Source organism: Onychostruthus taczanowskii, unplaced genomic scaffold (assembly GCF_017590055.1).
Source record: "Onychostruthus taczanowskii isolate IOZ18803 unplaced genomic scaffold, ASM1759005v1 scaffold37, whole genome shotgun sequence".
Taxonomy (NCBI): Eukaryota; Metazoa; Chordata; class Aves; order Passeriformes; family Passeridae; genus Onychostruthus; species Onychostruthus taczanowskii.
In genome coordinates, this window is record NW_024501126.1 from 8,327,730 (window position 1) to 8,351,476 (window position 23,747).

Here is a 23,747-nt window from a genome sequence, read left to right on the forward strand (position 1 = left end):
TTATATTTAGTAGCATTTTAGGTTCAGGGTTAAATTGGACTAAGCAATCAGATTACAAGTCAGGCAGGTGGATATCAAGTAATTTCTGGAGTTTAAAAAAAATAAATTTGTTGCAGGCAGTAATTAGAATACAGTCCCTAAATTAGCTTTGTGCCTCGAGATATGTATCAAAATGTGGGAAGAGTAATACATGAAATGTGTTGCAGTAAAAGTTAACTTCTTTTGCCAGTAATAGTAGGTTATTATTCTTTCAAGTTAGAATTGACCTAAAATGTAGGGTGAGTTTAAAATACCAGTATTCAAGGTGTTATTACTGGAATTCATCTAATTCTCATGAGATGCGTACAGGGCTTTAGTCATCAAGTTAAAAAAGTAAACTCTGAATTAAGGTTAAAATGGTTTTTAAATTACCAATATTAATAATGTTGAGAGGTGTAAAGTAGTGTTGGCAATTCAAAATTAAGACAGTCAGCTAGAATTTCCTTTTCTCTGTTCAAGTTTTCAGAAATTTTTCACAAAGTCATTCTTTATGCGTTCCTCTTTGTGTTTATTAGCTGACTGCATGTGTGGATCTACTCAGCCATAATGGTCCTTTGTGGGGGTTTTGTTTCTTTTGCATATCAAAGGCATCCAGTATAGAGAATAAACAGGACTGGATCAAACACATCCGGGAAGTGATACAAGAAAGGACTATTCATCTGAAAGGAGCATTGAAAGAGCCCATCCACATTCCCAAAACTGCACCAACAACAAAACAGAAAGGAAGAAGGTAAGCAGTATTTCAAATAATCAGAGATCTCTAAGTATACAACAGTGCTCTTTCCCCTGTAGTGTTGAATTTTGTATGCTTTTAAGTGAATTGGACAAAAGCAAGAGTCATTTTGTCCAGTTTTATCTTATCATTAATTTACAGTTTCCTGCAGTGCTGAATTTGTTGAGATTTCTGCTCTGAACAGTCCCTGGCTTGTGTAAATGAGCCATTACAGAACTACAGTACAGAATAGCTGTACATTTTAGATTTTTGCAGTTCTGCATGTGTTACTCAGGTCCTTCATTTTCCTTTTATGAAGTTTGAAATGTGTCACCAAGTGTTCTTCTTGCTAGCTTTGTCTAAGTGACTGGGCAAGTTTGTTGCCATATTTCTGGCTCACTGGTTGTTGCCTTAATTCTACATGATGTATACCTTGCAAATTAATCTCTTCTCTTACAGTTGAGAACAGAATATTAAGTACTGAGTGTTTGATTCTTGCATCAGTGAATTTGATGTCTGTTGCCACACTGGGAGTGTCTCACTTCCTTAACTAGCATGTTACAAACACAGTACCACTCTTGTAATGAGAACTGAATTCTTTGCAGAGATGGCGAGGACCTGGACAGTCAGGGAGATGGCAGCAGCCAGCCTGATACTATTTCAATTGCCTCACGAACCTCCCAGAACACGCTAGACAGTGATAAGGTAAGTTTCTCAGGCATTGCTCTGTGCTGAGAGCGGGTGATTTGTCCCTTAGTGTGAATTAGCACCCGAGATTAGTCCTTAGTACCGTCAGAGAAGAGGCATGGAAATACTCAGTCTCTTAAAAATAGCTGTCTGCAATAGAGAAAATACCCAGATACCATGGGAGAGCAGGAGTGATTGTTTAATAGGTCATTAAGAGATTGTTTGTGCCAATTTGAAATAATTTTGGTTCCCTCTGTTCTGGAGTTTGCTCAAAGATTTGACCCAGTTTAACATGAAAGTTTTATTTTCCATAAAATTTGATAGTGATGCACAGAATTTTTCTTGATGTTCATCTCAGCCTTCCTGAAAGCATACCATCTGCTTTTCATGTTGGCTTCAGGCAGGTGATTGCCACAGAGTTACTGTTGTAAAGGAAAAGTACTCTCCAATGTTTATGGGTTAGGGAGTAGGTGTTCACTCTCTGCACGAAAGCTGGTGGAATTGTCCAGAAGTAACCACCAAACTGTCATTTCATACTAGTGCTGGTGTTTCCTTTCCTCCATCTCTGCCTGTAGACTCTGGCTGGATTATACCATAAGGATACACAGCCAGAGTTTCCCCTGGGTGGAAGTTAGATAATTGTCAAAAGAATAAAAATTTTTCTGAAATGTGTTTGTTACTTGGAATTGAAACAAAATTTTTGGCAAGTGAGAAGTGTTCAGACCCTGGAGGGAGGTAGAGGTGGATAATAAAAGTTTATCAAACAGAAGAATGACTTAAAACACTGAAGATGCCTAGCAAATTACTTCAAAATTTGTTTAGGGATTTCTGGTCTATTACTTCCTTGTGTAAAATTGTTCTGATGAGCCATTCACACTATGCAGATAAATAACCAGTATTCTTCAGGGTAGCTAAATGAATAGGTTCTCAGAATACTATTTTGACCATTCCCATCATCACCTAAACTCAGTGAGTTTTCTCTATTTTCACATGTTGCTCAAACTCTATGGTTTGATTTTTCCATATAGAGAAGCAGACAGGAGGGAAATATTAGATGCTTAGGTTGCTCTTGAATTTTTCAAGAACAGCCTATGTTTTGACTTTTTGCATATGTACTGAGGTTGGTCTATAGTTTTGGTAGTGGCTTCTTCTAAAGATACCTATGAGAAGAACAGTTGGTTAGAGGAAGAACTCTTTTGATGACTTTTGTTTTGCTGTCTTATTCTTAGCATTCTAACTTCATTATTTAGGGATTTAAAAACATTGAGTTTTGTATGCTAGCAAACAGTTCTTAAGAGAAGAGTTTAGGTAACCTGTGACACTCAGAAGCAAGACATGCTCTCTGTGATTTCCCTGGTTGTTGGCTGAGGCACCAGGCTGGGTGCATGCAGGCTGAAGGCGATGCAGTCCATCTCTGCCGTGCAGAGCCAACACCCTTCTCTTTGTGCACTAGGGTGCATAGCACAGTTGTCTCCTGGTGCCCCTCACAGGAATATTTCATGCATGGTGTGAGAATTGCTGAGAAAGGTGGCCAAGCAGAATGCCCTCAGGATTGTTTTCCAGTCTGACATGAGGAGGAGTCTTACCAACAACCTGTTCAACAGGAGTTAAAAGGAGGAGGAATGGAAGGAAAAAGAAATGGAGAACACTTTTCAGTATATTTCTGACAGGTTTTAGGTGTGATTAGTGACTGTACTGTTGTATTTAAATTATTTTGAGAGCTTGCACTTGTGCATAAAATTTTTATTAGACTTTCCTTTGCCAAGAAAAACAAGTTGATGACTCTCTGGAAGTTACTTGTGCTGTGTGTTGTATGTCCAAGGAAGGAATTTACTATTGTGCACTTCTGAAAAGTGTGTGAATTAGCAGTGTAGCTTTATTTGATGTTTCTATTGTATGGTTTGGTTTGCTGAATACATTGAGAAAATCTTGAATCTGTTTAAAAATACAAAATAAAAATTATTAAGGAACAGTAACAGGAAAGTGGCCAGTGAAATCTGCAGCGTGTCTTAACGCCATTGCCGAGTCTGAGGTAATCTCTCACTTTGGATGTTGAAAATTCATTAGCTGCAGTCGATTTGGGGTTTAAAATCAACTCTGCTTTATTAGCCTAGAAGCTTGAAGTATGTGTGAATGTCTTACAGAATGGAGTTTAAAACAGTTGTACAGATTTCAAGTGCTGTTGATGTGGTTAGCCAGATGAAGCAGTGGAACTCCTTGGTCAAATTTGGAGCATGTAGCTAACTGAGATGGGATTCCAAACCAAGAAACATTAAAAAATATCAAGCAATTAAAACCAGTAATAATTAAGTAGTAGAAGTGTTTAGTGCTATATTACTTATTAAGCTCTTGCTGAACATTTTTCTGTTCACATGTATCTGTTATTGAGAAAAGACAAAAAATATCAAACACATTATATTAATCAACAGCCAAGTAAAACCATTCTTTTACTTCCTCCAATTATATATTCAGACAGTTCATTCTTGTAAAATAAATGTTTTGGTTAGAAGTGCTGAACTGTTACACAGGGAGTATATCAAGAATGAAGTCCTTTATCCAAATGTCAATATTCTTTCTCACCTCCTCAGAGATACACTTTGAAAGAGCTGAAAATCCTTAACCTTGATAGTACGTGCTTGAATATTGTCCAGATGAACTTCTTTCCGTGCATCCTGTTTTCTGACATAATTGTAATTGCCATAACAACAGAGAATAACTTCATGATTAGCGTTGTTCTTCTCCACCCTTGCTTTTTAGGGCTAGAATTTTAACTTTTGATTTTTGGCACCACTGTTGTAATGCTGCTTTTCAGTGATGACTGGGATGATGCAATAGACCATATGTTTATAAAGCTGACATTGACATCCTTCCCAGCCTCATGTCATCTGAAAACAGTGCTGGAAGGCAGAATTAGAATTCAGAATAATCTTGGCAATGGGAAAAATTAACTGGCAAAATTCTGTGCAATTTAATAGGAACACATTTGAGCTTATATGAATAGGTAGAAATAGTTAACAAATGAAAACAGCGAGAATCTGAAACAGTTTTTGAGAGGATGACTGAGAAGCTACAGAGGCTCACAGGATGTTTATTATTTAGCTGTGTGATGCATCTGGGAGGGCAAAGAAAGCTGCAATGTATTGGCTTGTAGAAATGGGTTGTTGAGGACACTAAGTCCTCATTCTTTACTCTGAACTCATAAGGCTTACATTAGATACTGCATCCAGTTTTGAGTACAGAATTTTGGAAAATCAGTGGTCCATTGGAAGAACTCTGAGGGAAAGAAGAAAAAGATTGATTAGAAGTCTACTAAACCTAACTTACAGGCCAAGGTAAAGAATTGGGGCTAACAAGTCTAAAGGGAAAAACAAAGGCAGGAGGAAGACCTTTAGGTCTTCTAATGGGGAAAAAGGCTACTGCACAGAGTTACTAAACAGGCTTTTACCTATATTTTAAGTGGATGGGATGAAATCAAATTACTTATTTTTAAAAAAGATTGCAATAATACTTTATGGGTATGAAAATGTGAAAACCTAGAGCAGAGTAATTGTGAAGGCTGGGGAATCTCCGTAACTGGAGTTCTGTGAGAACAGTTTGGATAAATGTTAAGGATTCATACAGATGTGGTCAATCACGCTCTAGAGGAAGAGAATGAAGTGGACTAGGTAATTTAAGATCCCTTTCTGGCCTTTTTTTATTATCATGGGGTGTATCTTCATATTGCAAGACATGATAAATATTTACATCAATAGCACTGACCCATCCTGAAGCATTGGAAGGTATAATGGAATCCAGCATGAAATACAGAATTTTTGAGAAAGAGATTTCTATTCCATCAAAGCATCTCAGTTTTCTGCGTGAGTGCTCTCATTGTACCCTTCTCAGTAAATATTTTGCCCTTCACCTTTCACAGCATTCCTTCCATTCACATTCTGTAGATGTGTAGCCAGCATTTTAGGTGGCTAACGGATAAAAGAGATTCTTGGACCACTCATTTGGCCTTGCATCAGCCTTGTCTCATTTTTAACATTGTCTTTTGAACTTGATCCAGCACACAGGAAATTAAATAGGGAGGCCGAAGGAAACAGTGGAGGTCTGATAGGTTTTTTCATGCTTCTATTCAGTGATCTGGTAGAAACATAAAATAATCCAAACTAGTATCTAAGAACATGAGAGGCTTTCAGAAGAAGAGCTGTCACAGATTGCTATCCTAAATAGTAGGAATCATGCTAGCTGCTGTGAGTGGTCAGTAGAGCAATATTTTATTTTTAGGAAATTGTCTTTTGTGCCCAGCTGGTAACACTTTGTATTACTGTCTATGTGAAGTTGTATTTCATTTTCATGCTTCTTTAAGCTTGTGTGTAGTTCTTTGAAAGACAGAAAAAGGATTGAAGCAGCAGGAGACAACCAGGTATTTAGCTCTGCCAGTTGAGTCTCCAGAAGAGAAAAGGCGCCAATCAGTAGGAAAAAAAATGACAAAAAAAAAAAAAAAAGTAGACATGGCTCTGAGTACACACCTCTTTTCAGAGTCAGAAACCAAGTCTGCACAGCTACCTGGTCAAACCAAATCGCTCTTTGAGGCAGAAATTTTGTACTGTCCCATTTATTTTCTGCCAAAGTGCACTTGTTTCCATTTTAAACAGGGATTAAAGATTTTTATGCTTGAAATAATTGAGAAATCTTGTTAGCTTCTCTTTGCTTTCCTTTCATCTTAATGTAAAATTAGTATGGAAAATTAAATTTCATTTGCAGTCCTCAGAGAATGTTATATGGCCTGATGTAAAGGCTCTTGAATATCTGGACAGTCATGGTGTTTGCAGGTAATGGTGGCAGATGGACTTAGTGTGGTGTCTGTGACTTCAGCAAACCTATGCTAAGAATGTACTCAGTAAGTGTTCACATGTTTGTGTCATTTGTTTTTTTCTTTCTCTCTACAAGCAACAGTGACTAAAAGGCCTCAGAGAGGTGAACATAGATGGATAACATTAATTTCAGCAACTGCAAGGCACTATGTCCCATGATAAGCTGTTTAATTAAACCTTGTGCCTTTTTGTAATCTGCAGTTCTGTTTCTGTCTGGCTTTTGTGTCTCATCTCGTCTGTCTCTCCAGTTTCCATGTTTCAGACATAGCATCATTTATTTTTATCATGCATGATTAATTCAGTTTACATAAAAGCTTTCTTGAGAAGGATGGAAAAGTATATAAAGCCTTTGTTCATCCTAAATTTGGATTTTGATGGTTTGCAACTCTTTTCCCTTCAGTGCAAGTCAGTCTCCCAGTTTGTGCTGTGCCTCTCACTCTTCCCTGCAGCTAGCCTGGAGAGCCTTGCCAAAGCTGTCCAACAACAGCTGTTGAGCAAGACTCTTAATCACAGACACTCCCTGCTGTCCAACTGTATTTAATCAGTGTGAAAGATGAAACTGCTTTCAGAAAGTGTGCTATGGAGAGAAATTGAGCAATGAAACAAAGAGGAAAGAAGTGTTTCCTAACCACTACTGTAGTGGACAGAAAGAAGGGGAGTTAACCCAAAGGAAGGGAAAATTGGGAAATGCTTTTTTTTGCTCAGCTCTCCAAAGTGTCACATGTGTGTGCTGAGTACAGAAATCATGGTTTTCGGTGTTCTAGCAGTGGTGGAAAAGTTCTGCACTAAGCTGCATGTAACAGCATAGGTATATGTTTGAGGATGGTGTGGACTAACAATCCTGGGCAAGAAGTGTCTTACATACTATACTGAAGTGTGAATGAGTATTGAATTTCAGCGGAATACTGGCCAGCTAGGATATGTAATTATGACATTATCTGAAAAACTAGGAATTCTGTGTACTTTGGCCATCTGACATGGCCACTGACAACCTTCATTTGCTTTTTTTCTTTAGCCTAACGTTATATTAATATTTATTATTAATATTATATTAATTAATATTATAAAATACTCAGAAAACATAAAATCTGAGATGCTACTTTTTTGTTTTGTTAGGGGAAAGAAAAGAAAGAACAACTATATTACCAAAATATGTGGCCATTGCACCAGTCACAAAAAATACACCTTAATCTCTATTTGTTGGAAGTGAAGGGTCAGGAGAGCAAACAGAGCACCAAAGATATGCTCCTGGAGGTATTTAGGAGGAAATATAAGGATGAGATGCAGTTTCTGGAAAGTGTCAGCTTGTTACTGTGCTTGCACTGGATGGGATATGGACTCCTGAGAAAAATTTGGTCTGCCCTGGACACCTTGTGAAGTCATACTTCATCAGCTTTTTGTTAGTTCCCATCAGGCATACAGATGGTTTCAATTCTTTCTGAGTTGGTCTGACAAAGGCTGTAACATAAATCAATACCAGAAAACAAGGGAAAACTCTTTACTTTTTCCCCTTTGCATAGCTTTGCATGGACTAAAAAAGGGAGTGTAAGGGAACAGGAAACATTTTAATGAGGGAGGAGGTTACATGTTTTGAAGGCGTAACCCCCCCTGTAATTTGTGTATTGGGGCTGTCCGAAGAGACAGCGTAGAAGCAATTTTTAGCCTGTATCTAAACGGGTACAACCTGATTTATCTTCCTTAAACACTAGATGTATGGAGGTTTTCTGCCCTTCTTGGCCCCAGCATTCCCTCAAGAAAACTTCTGCTCCTTTGTAAGCACACACAAGCAATGCTAGCCAGTGAGATTAGCAGGCAGATACCATGGGAAAGCTCTGGAGTTACTGCAGCCCATCTGCTAGGAGTTATGTTCTGTTTGTTGCAGACTTGAGGAAGAGAAGGTTGGAGTTGTCCTTTGATTCTTACTGGGATTTTGCTGGTTTTGTCATTTACTCTGAAATTCTTGCTTGATAACAAATAGCATTTTCCTAGAAAAGTTTGTCCAGTACGGTTTCCATTCCAGGCTTGTAACAAACACTAATAAATAAGAAACAATGCAGTCTCTTATCTCCTATTTCTGAAGCTCATGAGATGTAGCTGGCAGCCATGAAACAGTCAAAAGCAATGTGGCAGGATCTGTACAGTGTGTTGGTGTGACACTTGCTTGTAGACGTGATTTAGCTGGAACTCTCACAGGGTATTGGTCCTCCTTTGTCAGTGCAGAGCATTGCAAGATTACCTCACTGAGCTGAAGGAGTTCACTGGCTTGGTTCAAAATTACTGAATTCACAGAAGTTGAATACCAGCAGAGATCTGGTATGAATGTTGCACTGAAGCAGCCAGAGCTATAGAAATGCTCACGCATGAAAAACTGAAGTAGCCTGGAATGCTGTTGCTGTAAGGAAGAAGGAATTCTAGGACTGCTTGCTTAAGTTGGATGGATGCTTTGGCACTGAGCAATCTTGGGAACTTTGCAAAGTTCTGATAATAATTTTCATTTCACATCAAAGCAGATGAAACAATCAAAGAGAGGAAACTAAAGCTTAGGCAAAGTTATTCTAATTAAGTGTTTTGAAGAGGGAGAGGAAAACCCTAAGCTTGCGTGATTTTAATTCAAGTTTATGCAGTTTTATTTGGGGAAACCAGCAAAAATGTGGAAGTTGTAAGCCTGTGTGAATTTTCTGTTAAACAGTTGAGTATTTGGAATGTTTTGTGAAGAACTTTATGCTGACTTTTACAATTGTGTATGATGTGTCCTGGATGATTTTGTGACCTGTGTGTGAAAACTGTGAGTAGGGTGGGAAAAAGGCAGCAAGTTCATTTGAAAAAACTACCTCTTTCTCTCTTGAATTTGAAAGATAACATGGGTAACTGTATTTAGTAATATCTCATCTTTTTTTTTTGCTAATTATCACGCATAAAATATATTCAGAAGCAGCTGCTACTTCAGCTTTTGGGATACGGAGCAGTCTAGCAAGAAAAGCTGCTTAAATCCTCCGCCCAGCACTGTCACAACCAGTGTGCTTTGAACAATAGGCAGAGACAAGCAGAGTTAGAAATGTGTTCTAAAACGCCAGAACAGCCTGATTTTGAAATGCTCTCTTCTTGACGTGGAAAGTCCTAGAAGCCTGCTACCTCATCCAAAATACAAATCCTGCCAGGAGCCCTAAATAGGTACCGGTGCGTGACGGACGGTTTGATAACGAGCATTCATCTGGCTTCTCCTTGTTTTGTCCCCTCGCAGTTGTCTGGTGGGTGCGAGCTGACTGTGGTGATCCACGACTTCACCGCCTGCAACAGCAACGAGCTGACAATCCGCCGTGGGCAGACAGTGGAGGTCCTGGAGCGGCCCCATGACAAGCCCGACTGGTGTCTGGTGCGAACCACAGATCGCTCCCCAGCTGCGGAAGGCCTGGTCCCCTGCGGGTCCCTCTGCATCGCCCACTCTCGCAGCAGCATGGAGATGGAGGGCATTTTTAACCACAAAGGTAAGGAATGATGGGCACAAAGTCTAGACAGCAGCAGCGTGGGTTTTGGGCAGCGGAGAGTACCGTGCATATGGCAGCTTCGGTGTTCTGCACTGCCTTGTTTTCAGCAGCCACTTTGTCTTTTCCAGGAATAAGCAGTTGGCAGTTCTCAGCATTGAAGGAAAATGTGGCTGGAGATAGGGAAGAGGTTTAAGCAAATTATATCTTGATGAAGAGTTATATATCATATTAGATCAAGCTGTAGTGATAGGAAAATCTGTACCTGAGAAGTGCTGAAAGTGGGGAGGGAAGAAAATCTCTGGCATGGATTATCAATGTTTCCTGAGAAACCCTGCAGTAAGAAGTCATGAAGGTTCAGCAATGGAAAAGGTAAATACACTCCTTCATATGCCCTGGCACAGGAATTGTTCATTTGGACTTCTGTGTTTTACTTAACTGAGCTTTTCAGAGTAGCACTGGCACACTTTTCCCCAGAGCATCTCTGTTTTTTTTGAGATTTTTTCAGATGAGTGAAAGAATATTCCCCTGAAGGGTGCAAGAAAAATCTGATGATTTTTTGAAAGGTTTTAGGATTTTAGTGTGCTCTAATCTTTTGCCTCTGTAAACTATCCAGGCTCAAAAAGTAGATTATTATTAGAGAAAATGCCTGCTTGCCTCATTTGCAGCTACTTGAGTTTGTAGGCTGTGAACAGAAAGAAATGTGAACTTACAAAAAAGGAGGAGGGGAAAAAACAGAAAAATAGTTTATTAGAAGGCATTTTGTCACATGCTATGGGAAAAGATGCATTTCAAAGAGATTGTTATTGCAGCTAATAAGGTTAGCAGACAAGTGATGTGGAAAATTTGTCTTCCAAAACACAAAATTCTAGTTTTTGGAAAGTTTTTCATAAATGTAACCACAATTTTTTTAATTATTCAGTCCATTCCAGCTATTACATTTTTTTCCCATTTTTTTAAAGATACTGTATAAATATGCTTGACAAAAACAGGGGTGAGTCTGGTTTTCTTACATTAGGGGCAGGCACAGCAGGAACTTCCTGAATGCAGGGCAGTTAGGGGCTGGGGGGCAGGGGGAGTTTGAAGGATTGAGCTATATAGTTGTAGTAGTCTTTTTTCATTTTGTGTCCTACAATAATTTGGATAGGGAAAGCTTGCAGATGTTCTGATGAGAAAATGGGAAAGTGTAGTTGAGACTAGGGGGTGAAATCTGCATTTTTTTTTTAATAACACTCACAGGAACTGATAAATCCAATTTCCTTTGGAGCTTACGGACTTCACCTTTGAATGCAGAGAATTTTATTAGGAGAGGCAGATTGTAGTGGACTATATGTATATATGTGTGCATAATATGAAATACCTTGAGCCTGTCAGAATCCCGAGGGACAGACTGAGTTGGTTTTGTGTTTGAGAAGTTACAAAACTTCTTTTATCAAACCAGTGAACATGACCTGTATTCCTTTTTTTTCTTTAGAATTTGTTTAGGGAAAATGAGGCAGAGCATTTCAAGGATACTTTACTTTGTTTAACATGGTGCTTTGAAGTAAAGAGCATTAATTAATTATATTACTCACGGACACTGGAGAAGAAGAGAAAGCCATTGCTAGAATGAGCATAATTTGCAGGGTTGAATGCAGCCCCAGAAGTGCCTTCTGTCCTTGCCACAGGCTTCCTACGGGATGTTATAGTATGCCATCCTAATCCCAACTGATGATAAGCAGCTGCTAATTGTTTATTCCCACACTGCTGGATGTCAAGCTTTAGGAGATGGATGTTTCATTTGTAAAGTTTCCCCTGCCTGTGACTGAAGCGAGTGTGAACTGCCTTGAACATGCAAGCTGTTATATAATGTTAAGTAGTCTGGAGAGGGAAAAAAAAAGGGTAGACAAGGCACTTGAAACCACTGGATTTGTTTCACTTTGGTCCCTACCTCATCTTTCTGTTGCTTGAAAGAGGTTGATAGTCTTCATTTCACTGAGGGATTATAAAAATCAAGCAAAACCAGTGGAGTGCTTTGATTTTATTTTTCCCCCCATAGTGAAAAGTACCTCAGAAAATCCCACAAACCAATTATTCATTCTCAAGTGCTGCATTTGATTAAATAAAGCATCAGGGAATATGCTAATCAGAAGAATGGAAAAACAATTAGATGATCTTCTCAGAATTGTTCATTGTGGGTATTGATGGAGTTATGAATTCCTAAAAAACACTACTAATCCTCTAACAAAGAACAAGTGAGTGACTAACATAATTTTAAGTCAGTCTATGTTCTTGGGTGGATAATTTTTCATGTAATCCCTAGATTTCTAGTACTTAATAAAGGACCTTCAGTCTTTACAATAGAGATTTTCATTTCCTTTTTTGGCATTAATTCTGTAAAACTTTCAAGAGTTTTTGAGAGATTCAACAAATTAGGATTTTTTGGTCTGAAAATACACATCCTGTGTAAGGTTCACAGTGTGAGCATCAAGTCTGAGTAATTCTATATAGTTCATGAACTAAGACATGAGTCCTGGAGTTTTTGCATGTCTCTCGTGCAGGCTCTTGGGAGAGGCTGAGGGAAGGAGAGGGTTTATGTATTGCAGGGGAAAGAAGGAGGTGATCACCATCAGAAGTGGTGGGGTTGGTTACTTGGGTGTAGAGTGCTTAGCTTACACAGATGGTTTGCTGAAGAGTTTTGTACTCCTTTCAGTATCTATGGACCCTACAATTTTGATCTTCTCTACAGTGTTTATCAGTAGCATCACTTGCCAACAATACAGAAAAGAAAAATAAAGGAAAAAAAAAAAGGAAAGCTGCAGCATATCAGAGGTGAAATGAGCTTCAAAGTTTTGAAATGGCAAACTTCTTGTAATTGACAGCTGGTTCTTATGGTGTGTCAAACCACATCTCATCACTGAGTACAGAAATGTTGGGTGATACTGAATGCCTTAAATAATCACAAATTATTATCCAAAGTAGGGAAACATGCATGATTATTAAAAAAGCAAATATGTTTAGTGAAGCCTAGTTCTAACAGTTGATCTTGGTCATTCCTTGTCTGTCCACACATTATCTGTCAACCATGAAAGGTAATGTTTTTTTATTCTCATGTTAAAAGACTGCCTCAAAAATGACCTTCATCAATTGCCTACAAGTGTTAGGTATTGCTTCTCCTCTAAGAATGTGTATTATCTAAAGCATCAAATCATTTAATGAATGGATTAAAAAGTACATTTATAATATCTTCCATCTGTAAAATTTTGTGGTAGTTAAGGTAATAAACACTTTGTTAAGAATATGAGGAAAGCAATGCACAGAAAAGATGTTCACTACATGAATAGTAGCTCAGGAGGAGAGTTGATTGCGGGTTCCTGACCTCTTGCTCTGCTGGACATCAAATCTATTTTTGCAAGTTATTTGGGTCATTCAGTCAATTTGATGTGCAGTACACAGATGAATACATTTTTAAAAAAATCTAAATCCCTTTTATAATAGGGGGAAAGAGAAACAAGGGAGTAGTGAAGAGGCTGAATAACAGTTGGTGCACTCTACAAAAATAAATCACTAGCTCTGGAAGAACATGTTTTTCACAAGTAATGCATAAGGCAACATTTTTTTTGTAATGATTTCCCACATGTTTTTGGGTGTGGGGGAGAAAGATTGTTCCTGTTGTTTTATTTGGTCCTTCTCTGTTTTTTAACATGGGTTTCTTTTCCTTCTAGGGTACATCCTATCTCATAAGTGCAGTCCTCTTTCTTTTCTTTGCAGGGCATTTACACTACCACAGAGCTTTGGGTAAAGGGCAGGAGACAGGATTCAGTGTAATGAAAATGAACATGTAAGCTCAGAAAAATTGGCAGCTATTTAAAATTGTTTGTGAATTCTTGCCTGTTTAGCTCACAAGTTTACTGTCTTTTCTGAATCTGTGACTACTTCTGAAGAATTTGTGCCATCATATCCATTCTGTAGGAGCTACTGTTTGGAGAAATACAAAGGCTGCAACAAGCCATTGCTTATGAGGCTTACATTTATGTCTCCTTTAAGTGACAAGATTTTGGGGCGGGGGGGGGGAACCAGGTCTAATTGCCAATTCACATTCCTATATGTTTGTTTAAAAACTTGGCCACAGAAGTCTTTTGTTTACCTGAGGGTACAGTGTTTGTCTGTTTTACACCATCACGTAATCCAGGAATCTGTGTAGGTTTGTTCAAATATGAGAGGTAGGTGATGTCTTTGTAACACGGTGCCAAACCACACACCACTCACATACTGAATACTGATTTTGCTCTGAGGATACTGTGCTGACTGCAGCCGTAAACACAGAAATGTGGTCTCTCTCAGAGAATCTTAATAAGGCAGATCAAATGCCTTTGCAAGACAAAGGTTGACAAATTTGTTCAAATAGCTGTGTAGTAAGCCATTTTCTGTATCTGCAAGATGGGAAGGACTGATGTAGGGCAGGTGTCAGAGCTCTTCTTGAATTGCTCTAGGAACCCTCTGTTCAAGAATTAAGGAAGACAGAATTTGTGTGGGTGACCTAGAGATATTTCCCAAGAAGAGAGAGATATTTTATGACTGAGGCCACAGAATGGGCTAAAACAGTCTTGAATTTGTTACATTAAGTAAGCTTGCTATCACACAACTGGATCCTATTCAGAATACCAGTTTTCAATGAAAGGAGAAGGAAGAGAGTAAAGGTAAAAGTCTCAGGTGTGACTGAGATCTTTGAAAACCATGTTGAGTCTAAATACTGTTCAATACAGCAAGAGGAAGCTCTGTGTATCAGCAATAGAATTTGATCCAGCAAAATGGGCATCCAGTTTGAATAACTGAAGAAGGACTCCTGGTTTGTAGTGGAAGAAAAGGATGACTGGGCAGCAGCAATTGTTTGCTTAGGAGCAGAGGGAGGCTGTGGAAGGGGAGGATTTGCTGTTTTGAGACTGCAAGCAAGTGAAGCATAGGCCATGTGCAAGGAAAAAGGATCCCCACCCGTGGCTCAGAGCCAAAGCGCTGCCTGTGAGACTGCCTGACAGCGTTTGCAGCTGCAGGAAATGAGTTACAGCCCAGGCCAGAGGGGAAAGTAACTCCTAACAATGAGCTGGTGGGGTACGTGCTTTGCTGTGCTGCCTGGGGGCCAGGTGGCAGAAGGTGGGGACTGTAGTTTCCAGGGCACCAAACCAAGAGGGATCTGCTGCTACACAGACGGATGTGATTGCATGCAGAAAGTGATATAGAGGAATATGTTGGAGTTGTACAAGACACCAAACCTTAATGTAAAAATCCTGTTCCTTGATGAATCAATTACTTCCCTATAAAACTTCCAAGTAACAGGTTGCCCATCCAAATAGCCAGCTGATAGAAAGCCTTTCAAGGAGCCCATGAGAGGCAAAGCTGAGCAATCAGTCGAATTTGACAGTCCACATGTTTTGATTAAGAAAAAAATTGTAAAGGCTGTGCTGCAGTGTCAGTTCAGCTTATTTATGGGCCGGACTTGAGCTTGAGCAGAGATGCATGCATTTTAATAGCTGAAGTTCAACTTCACAATTACTATTTGTTTTGAAAGAGTAATAAATCATAAATTTTCATTTAGTCACAAATATTTTTCCCAAAATCACTGCTAGCCTAATAGTGGCAAGGATGGTTTGAATTTAGGTTGTACGTGTGTGATTTTTCAAACATGTTCTCATGCCTTAGTCGAGGTAAATAAAGTAGCTGAAGTATAAAGTAAAACAAGAATTCTCTGTCCTGACTTTCCCACCTTGTGGTTTTAGTTGAGTTTGCGGTTAAAAACATCATCTGAGCATAAGTAAACTTAAGTAAAATGTCATCAATTGACTGTGGTCCATTAGATAATAATCTTTGCATTGAGTTTTATAGCCAAGCTGTGCCAGATAGTTGGAGTTAATAGCTAAATTCCAATTGAGCCTTGATAAATAGTCACGTCTCTATGAATTGCTTCCTTGGCATTGTGCAATCTTAAACTAGACAAGGAGGTTCAGTGAATCTCACAATTTTAATTTCTAGATGAGTTCTCGCTATCAAGTTCACATGTACTCTGAAACATTACAGGATTGATTTCTGAATAAAACTACCTCTAACTCCTGCATTATTCTTTTATTATGATGCAGCCCAGGAAGACTTGTGAGATATGTCAGTATTTCCCATGCTGACTCTATTTGTGAGCATAAGTATGTGGTTAATTTCTCTCTGGAGGTTTTGTACATAGCTAATGAAAGGATTTTGCCCTGTTTGGGAGCTCAGTATTACAGTTGAGAAAAAGAAATTTTCATAATACTGACTTGAATCTACATTTGGTCCCAGGGAACTGCCAAATATATTTCTTTTATATATTGTAGTTGGAAAGGAAGTCGGGGCATAAAAAGTATCTGCTCAGAACAGATGTATTTGCACAGCTGATCTTTGGGAGGTAGAGGGTGGATATAAACCAGCAATTCTGATGGCTTTAGGTTTCCCAGGAGAGTTGTTACTTTGCTTGCAATTAGCCTTCCTTTGACAGCAGTTTCTTTTTCTAACCAAGGTTAGAATAGAGTACAAACTCAAATCATATCCTGCAAATGTTGTTTCTATCTTGCAATTGAAGAAAACCATCCTGAAGTGTAATGTTTGCTTTCTTAACTTGTCCCTCTTCAGTTCTAACAAACTTTTAAAATTTGTTGAAGTGTTGAGAATTACTTTGTGAGGGTGCCTTTGTTACCCATAATTGCAATGGCAGCAATGCTTGCTGCTTCTTTTTTTTAAGGAGCAGGCTAGAGCTTGTGCACCTTTTGGGACATCCTCACATTACATTACATCACATCATCTGTCATCATCAATGCCTGCTGGTGGAACCAGCCGGATTTAGGGTTCCACTGACTTCCTCCAATTCTGGTTTTTTTTTTGAGTAGGCTGCTGAATTTGTTCCATTGACTTCATTTCACTTTTCCTGCAAATTGTAAAATATTATGCTAAACTAGAAATGTTGCATCACTTTTAATCTAACTGTCAGAAACTTTTTTACACATGCCCTTGACATGTCTTAAATTGATGGCATTATTATGCAATGTTTCACTTCTATTTTGAGTGCATATTCACTGACATAGGTATAATTACAATTCAGCACATGCTGGTGTTTTCACCTACTTTTGAGCTGAGTACAAACAGTAATACATTTCCCTCTATCTGAAACAACTAGTGAACCTAAATTCATTATTGTCCATCAAGGAAGCAAAAAAGCAATGGAATTCTTAGAGCAAACTCTGTAAAAGAGGCTGTTGTGATAAGTTAATAAAAACATTTAATGGTCCCAGGAAAACATACTGATAATGCTTTTCAGAAATTTGCAGTCTGCATTTTCTAGGATGCATATATAATGGTTAACCCCTATAGCAACAGAAGACATTTGAATAACTGACATGCAGGCATAAATAGTAAAGATCGTCTTAGGTAAACTTGATACCAAATTATCCTTGATAACCAGAATCTTGTAATTTTTCCCTGTGGTTGTAAGCCAACTGTGGCCAACCTCTACTGTTCGTTAACCATTTACAGTGCAGCAGAAATAGTCTCCTTACAAGAAGAGCTTAAAAGTGTGTCAGGTTTTCAAGAGCAGACTGGACAACACCCCAGGTATGCTGGTCTGATGTCATAACTGACCCAGCCCATTTGAGCAGAAGTTTGCATGGGTTTTTGAGGCCACTTGGAACTTGAGTTACCCTGTGATCCTACGCTAAAAGTTAGAACTGCTAGCAGAGAATTGGTATGTTCTAAGTATTTCCTGGAGTCTTGGACTCCTCTTAGTGCCTTTGGCGCTATCAGAAATGCTGAAAATTTTTGCCCCCAAATACATTTATTCCATGTAAGAAATGGAAAGGAATCAAAAAAAGTATTTCTCCTTGTGAAAAACTCTGGTTGTGCTTGTTGCACCATGCTGAGTGTGGTGCAACATAACCTAATTAGGTTTATGTTCATTTTTTAATATAAACTTCAGAGTATTGGTGATGCAGAGATGCTTTAAACATGGAGTCCAGGGAAATCTAGCTCCGTGTAAGAACCTACAGATATGTGAAGGTAGGAAAGCTGCTAGGGTTTAAGATCATCAAGCCTACCTGTTAACCCAGCACTGCCAAGTGCACCACTAACCACATCCCTTGAAGGAAGAATCACCTCCTCATTGGTGAATTGAACCCTGGTCTCCAGCATGACAGGTGGGCACTGATTGACTAGATTGAAGTATTCTTTAGGCAATATTAAACAGGAAAAACTTGGCTGGTGAAAACCACCAAATTTTAACCACATGTCTTAAAAAATATTTATCAGTAGCCAGCCTATTTTAGATAGTTTATTTGTCATGGCCTGACTTAGTTGTTGGCTGGTTCTAATGCATTTTATGCTGACTTCTCTCATTGTCTCAGGAGTAACAAAATACATGTATTTTAAATGCTGGTTGATATGGTAGAACAGGCTTAGGTGTGTTCATCCTTTCATCCTGAGATGTGGTAGGACTACATATAGTCATGCCAGAATCAGTTTGGAAGGCGCTGGCTCAGAACTCTGTTTACAGTCTCAGAGTAACATCTGAAGAGCTGGTGTTTACAGCAGGTGGTACCCTGGAGCTGTGTGCTGTGTTCTCTTTGTGTCCTGGTTGCTTGCTTAAGCAAAAGCCCAGGCAGTGGGATCCGGTGCACATTCACATCACTTTCATAAGACCATGTGAAGTTACAGTCCTCAGAACTGGAGTAAATTAAAAGTAGCAGCATTTGACTGTCTTTTGTTGTTTGTGGAATAACAAAGCTTTGCTCTGTTATTGTTAACATTATTTGCAATCTAAAACTTCTACCATGATGGCATGCTTTATTCAAGAGGAACTAACTGGAAAAAGAGAATGTTTCAATTGACACAATTTTTTCCCACAATTTTCTGGCACCTGAACTTTAGTTTAGTCCTAAAGGAGCATTGTTGTCTTAACTGAATGTAGTAACTTATTGTAATATCTAAAGTATAGATTTAGAGTGGCTGTTTCATAACTGCATATTCACAGTTCTGCTAAGGGGTGATGATGTAATTTGTAGGAAGTTTGCACTTTTCCATTTTGTCAGCGGTGTGATCACATTAATTTCTTTGGTTCAGAGCTAATTTTCTTTCAAATGGGTACAAAACATGTTCTGTGTAACCAAAATAGAAATGTTTTACCTTTTTCAGGACTGAATTATGCTACATTTATAATTCAGTAGATATAAAAAAACCCTGTTAATTACAATACAGAAACTCTCACGTTTGTGGAATTGTTTGACACATATACAATTTCAAGTGTTTCTGTGTTTTATCATCTAATTGACAAAGTATAATAAGTCCCAGTCCTGTGGATTTTTTTGCTCCTCTTTTCTGTTGTGCTATGGTAAAGCTAGCCTCCAAATGTACTTAAACATACATAGTAACGAATCTGTGTTTATAATTTACAAAAACAGGGCATCTGAAATCCAGGCTTAGAGCAAGAGAGAAAATACCCATCCTGTTGGATGCAATGCAGAGGAATTGAGGAGGTTGCTTAATTTTGCTCAAGTATCTTTTAATATAATAAAGGAAGCTGTGAAAGTGTGTAAAGGTTTTTTGTGTTAAATGCTTCTCTTTGCAATCCACTCAGGTGCTTTCAGAGCCCATGTGCTTTTCCTGCTTTCTGAAGCAGCAGGGTGTTGGATTGTGGCTGTTCTCCATCTGCCACACCTAGGAGGGCCATGTCACTTAACCTGGTCTCTTACGGGGACCTGTGCTAGGCAGTACTGAGCAGAGGCAAAAGGAGGAGAGATAGCAGTGAAGTAAACCTTTGTAACTCACCAAATAGCATTTTTACAATTTGAACTTAGGAGAAGCAGAATAAGAAAAGTGTTTTGGTGAATAATACCAAGCAGCAGGAAGAAGTAATTTGTCCAGATGCATTTGTGTTGAACTTCAGCATCAGAACTTCTTACAGGGAGTACGTGTCCCATTTTAAAAGCTTTGCTTTTGTTGTTTTGGGTTTTTAATGACCTGGTTTGACCTGGTAGAACTGTTCATTTTCCTTTCAAGTGACTTAAAAGAAATTAATTTTAAGTCAAGAGCAATTCAGTATTCTGAGCACTTCTGATGAATATATTCTTTTGTCTTTGACTGCATGCATTTTTAGTTAAGATAATTACCTAAGAAATTTATGCTAAAAAGAATCCAAACCCACTGTATGTGCAGCTAAAACTGGTTTGGAAAATTAAACCTTGTTCTGACCAGATTTCCTTTTCACACCAAGTGGCTGTTTCCCCTTGTGGAAATAAAGAAAAAAATGAATGATGAAGGGTGACTTGTATAATAAAATTAATATGAAAAAACTGAGTGTTTCTTCAATATGTCTCATTAGGACAGCAAATATTTCTTGCTTGGAACACTTTTTGTATTTTCTCCAAAGTACAGATGACAAATGGCCTATTCCTTGTCCCCCTCCTATCCCTTGCTAAGTACTGAATGTATGTGAAACAAAATTCCTTACACTCATCCAAAAGATTTTGTTTGAATTATCTAAAGCTGGTTTGTTGTGGTTTTGCTGACAGTGGCTGGGATTTTTCAAGCTGGTTTGGCATGCTGCAGTGGTGACTGTGTTGAGGAGTCAGAATTTTCCCAAAGCTTTTCCAGATAAACAGAAGACCAGGGACACTGAACATCTAACCATTTCTTTGAAAGGCTTCTTCATTCCTGCAAGTGGTATATAGGCTCCAATCCTTCGCTACAGCACAGAATAGAGTTAAAAACTAAAGTAAATAATAGCCAAATGATTAACATGGGAGAGAATTTACTGTGTCATGTGCTTTTTGATATTCTTTCTTACTGTAGGCATGAACAACAGCTAGAGCATGTTCCGCAAAGCTGGAGACAGGAAGGACTTGTTTAGATCCTAGCCTGGATGACTGAATAGTTGGATACATGATTCATTTCCCAATATTTTTAATTAAAGCCTGAGTACTTCAGTGTTCTGCTATCAGTTGCTTTACCCAAGATATAGAATGGAAGGCTATAAATCACCCAGATGAAAATATCTCTTCACCCTCAATCAGAAAATACTTTTCTCAGGTTTGCCAGCTGGTGAGATAGCCAGTGTGTTTTGTTGGAGGTGGCTATTGGTTGCAGGTTTTTTGGGGTTTTTTGTTTGTTTGTTTGTTTGGGGTTTTTTTTTTGTTGCTGAAAAATACCAGTATTTTGAACGGAGCTCTTGGAAATTTCAAATTAAGAATGTTCACACAATTCATTGCACAATACAATTTCTGACTGATTGAGTTTAAAGTGCCTCTGGCAGCTGGCAGCAGGGGTAGTAAAGAACAGGAAGTAACACTCTGAATCTTAAGTCCAAAGAGCCGAAGCTGTAATGATTCCGCTCCTTGCAGACTGGCAGCGTTATTTATCTGAGAGACTGAGGAGCAGCGAGGCTATTTTTTGGGAACAGGATGATCTTTGTGTGTGGGGCTAAAGAAACCAGATCCTAGTGGTGCAGCTGTACCCCAAGCAGTTAAACTGTGCACACATTGTACACTGAGGAAAAGGCAAAGTTAGACTCCTCTCAGAATTTTCATGGTAGTGTGGGAGCTCACCTTTGAAGTTTCAACCTCAGGTTTATTTATTGATGTGGTTTTGCTGTCTACAATTTCTTGATTGTGTTAGAGTATTCTGGTGTGGGGCAGCATGCCTAAGCTGCCAAAGATACGATTTGTATGGAAAGTCAGCCTGATTTATTTTTTTAATGCAAAATGCATATTGTAAATAAAATTCCTGTTGATTTGTGCAATGTTAGTTAGTTCAAGAATTTTAATAATTATGGATTTATGTCTAACTTTGGCTCCTAGGTCTGGGTGGTCTTTGGAATTTTTAAAAGCACAGTTTTAGAAGTCTGAATCTTTTCTCTCCTATATGCAGAAATGTGACTCCAAATTGTAAGAACTGTGCAACACTAAATCGTGGAAGCATTTGTCTCATAGATTACTTCAAAAATTGTTTTGAAGTTGGGACATTTAGATCCTGGCAGAACTGAATAAAGAATTCACTTCTATTAATTTCAGTTATCTTGTATAAGTTTCTCCCCTCCTAAGATGAACAAGAATTTTTTAAGTAACTTTGTAGTACTGATTCCAAAATCTATTAATTGCATTTTAAAATGGAATGCCAGGAATATGAGGAGCAAGATTCTGGAGAGGACAGATGTATTTTTGCTTGAGAATGATATTGAAGATGTGTTTTCTCATGTTATAATCTTTCAAACACAGACACTTCCCCACCCTGCCAAGATAGATATTAAGGAAGAAAAGTTGGCTCTTTAGCTTCTTGCTCTCAGGCAACTCAGAATAGGTATTTAAATTTGGAATTTCTGCATTTTATTAGCTTCCCTCTCTTGTTCTGCTTGTTTTCACCAAGATGTTGCAAAATGTAATGGGGCCTTATAAAGATTAAGTTGGAATGCTGTTTATCTGTGTTTTAATATAATTCTATTATATATTTCTATTGCCATGTGAATATCTTAGGAGTATGAGAAATGCAGTCAGCTTAACTCCAGTTGTCCTGTTAAATGAAAGAAGGGATGAATGTTTCCATTCTTACATGCAAAACTATTAATAGAAGCCTTGCACGAGGTAGCACTTCCATGAGGAAGTTAATGCAGTGGCAAATGGTGGGTGCAGATGCTGCAGTTAAGAGCTGGGACCTGTGAGAAGCTGAAGCTGTAATGAGATAATTTGTTGACTGTCAATGGCAGAGACTGGTGAGCTGTTACATCTGTGCTGGGGTGAGCTGGCAAAATGTTAATACATTAAAATGGTTTTGGGGGGCTGACTTTGTCCATCAGTGATCCCTGAGATTAACTGCAGAAAGTTGATCCCATTCCTTCACTGCAGTAATAGATACAGGCATCTGATGCTTCATTTAAGTCTATCATAAAAAGTATGATCTACTTGGGATGTGCACTGAGTGCTTTGCTAGCTGGTTTTTTTTTTCCTATTTAGTTTCTTTGTTTAGTTTCTTTGTTTAGTCTTCCTTACAAAATGCTGTCTTACAAAATGAGTGGGCTCTTTGGCTGGGAATTTTAAAGTCTTCAGTAGACAACTTTTTTCTTCTGGACATTTATTTTTTCCCTGTTCAAAGTAACTGAGAAATATCTTAAATTGCTAAGGGGCTACTTTTCTTTTAGAAATTAAGATAGCTATTGATTTATTTTAAAGAATATTATATAAAGTGTATAACTAAGAAAACTCATTTCAGATTTATGCAGATAAGGCAAAAAATGAAACATTATGCAAATGAAAGTTAATTTTATTTAAAAAAAAAAAGAGCCACAACAATTCCAACTTTTGTCAACTGGCACAGATCAATATATGAGCTTTTTTCGTCAGTAATTTCATCAGAGTTTGTTTTCCTGATGGCCTCTGGTCTCAAATACTGAGCAGCAGATGAAGCAGGGGCAGCTCACTGCCGCTGTGCAGCACCCCGTGCAGTCCAACCTCTTCTGCACTGAGCTTGTGCTCAGTGCCCAGCTGGGTTTTTCCTAAAGATGTTTTCCATGTGGACATTCCTGCCTGTGGAATTAAGATTACCTGATTGCTTCGTTATTACCGAGGATGAGTTGCTACAAAAAACTGCTGATGCAAGGAATTGCAGGAAGAGCCGTCTAGCAGACAGGGGTAGCTAATGCAGGATATGGCACTGGAATACAGAAAACCGGATGGAGCTAAAAGACAAAGAGAGCTTTGTGGTAGAGCCTGAAGTAAGCCATGGAAGGACATTAATAGGCTGCCTGTTTGGGCATAAAATTACATGTATTGATACAGGTCCCTGTCTCGGAAACTGAGACTTCTGATACATCTTGAGGTGTTTTAAGTGAGATCTCAGGTGACAGTGGTACTGCATAATGGTCCCTGCCTGTTAAATTAAGAAATGTTGGGTTTGTGATATAGTAGCCATCTGCCTTTTCCTTACATTCAG

At 38.5% G+C, this 23,747-nt stretch overlaps 1 protein-coding gene across 3 annotated transcripts in view; it reads left to right on the top strand.

The window, feature by feature from the left end:
- Positions 1 to 23,747, top strand: part of TRIO (trio Rho guanine nucleotide exchange factor) — a 247,931-nt gene that overhangs the window by 169,701 nt on the left and 54,483 nt on the right. For 2 of the 3 annotated variants that reach the window (XM_041411853.1, XM_041411855.1), the window contains 3 exons: positions 555 to 769; positions 1,357 to 1,456; positions 9,542 to 9,785. In XM_041411853.1, the coding sequence (XP_041267787.1) occupies positions 555 to 769; positions 1,357 to 1,456; positions 9,542 to 9,785 (559 nt within the window). The remainder of the gene's footprint in view (positions 1 to 554; positions 770 to 1,356; positions 1,457 to 9,541; positions 9,786 to 23,747) is intronic. The other variant, XM_041411854.1, reaches the window with a different exon arrangement.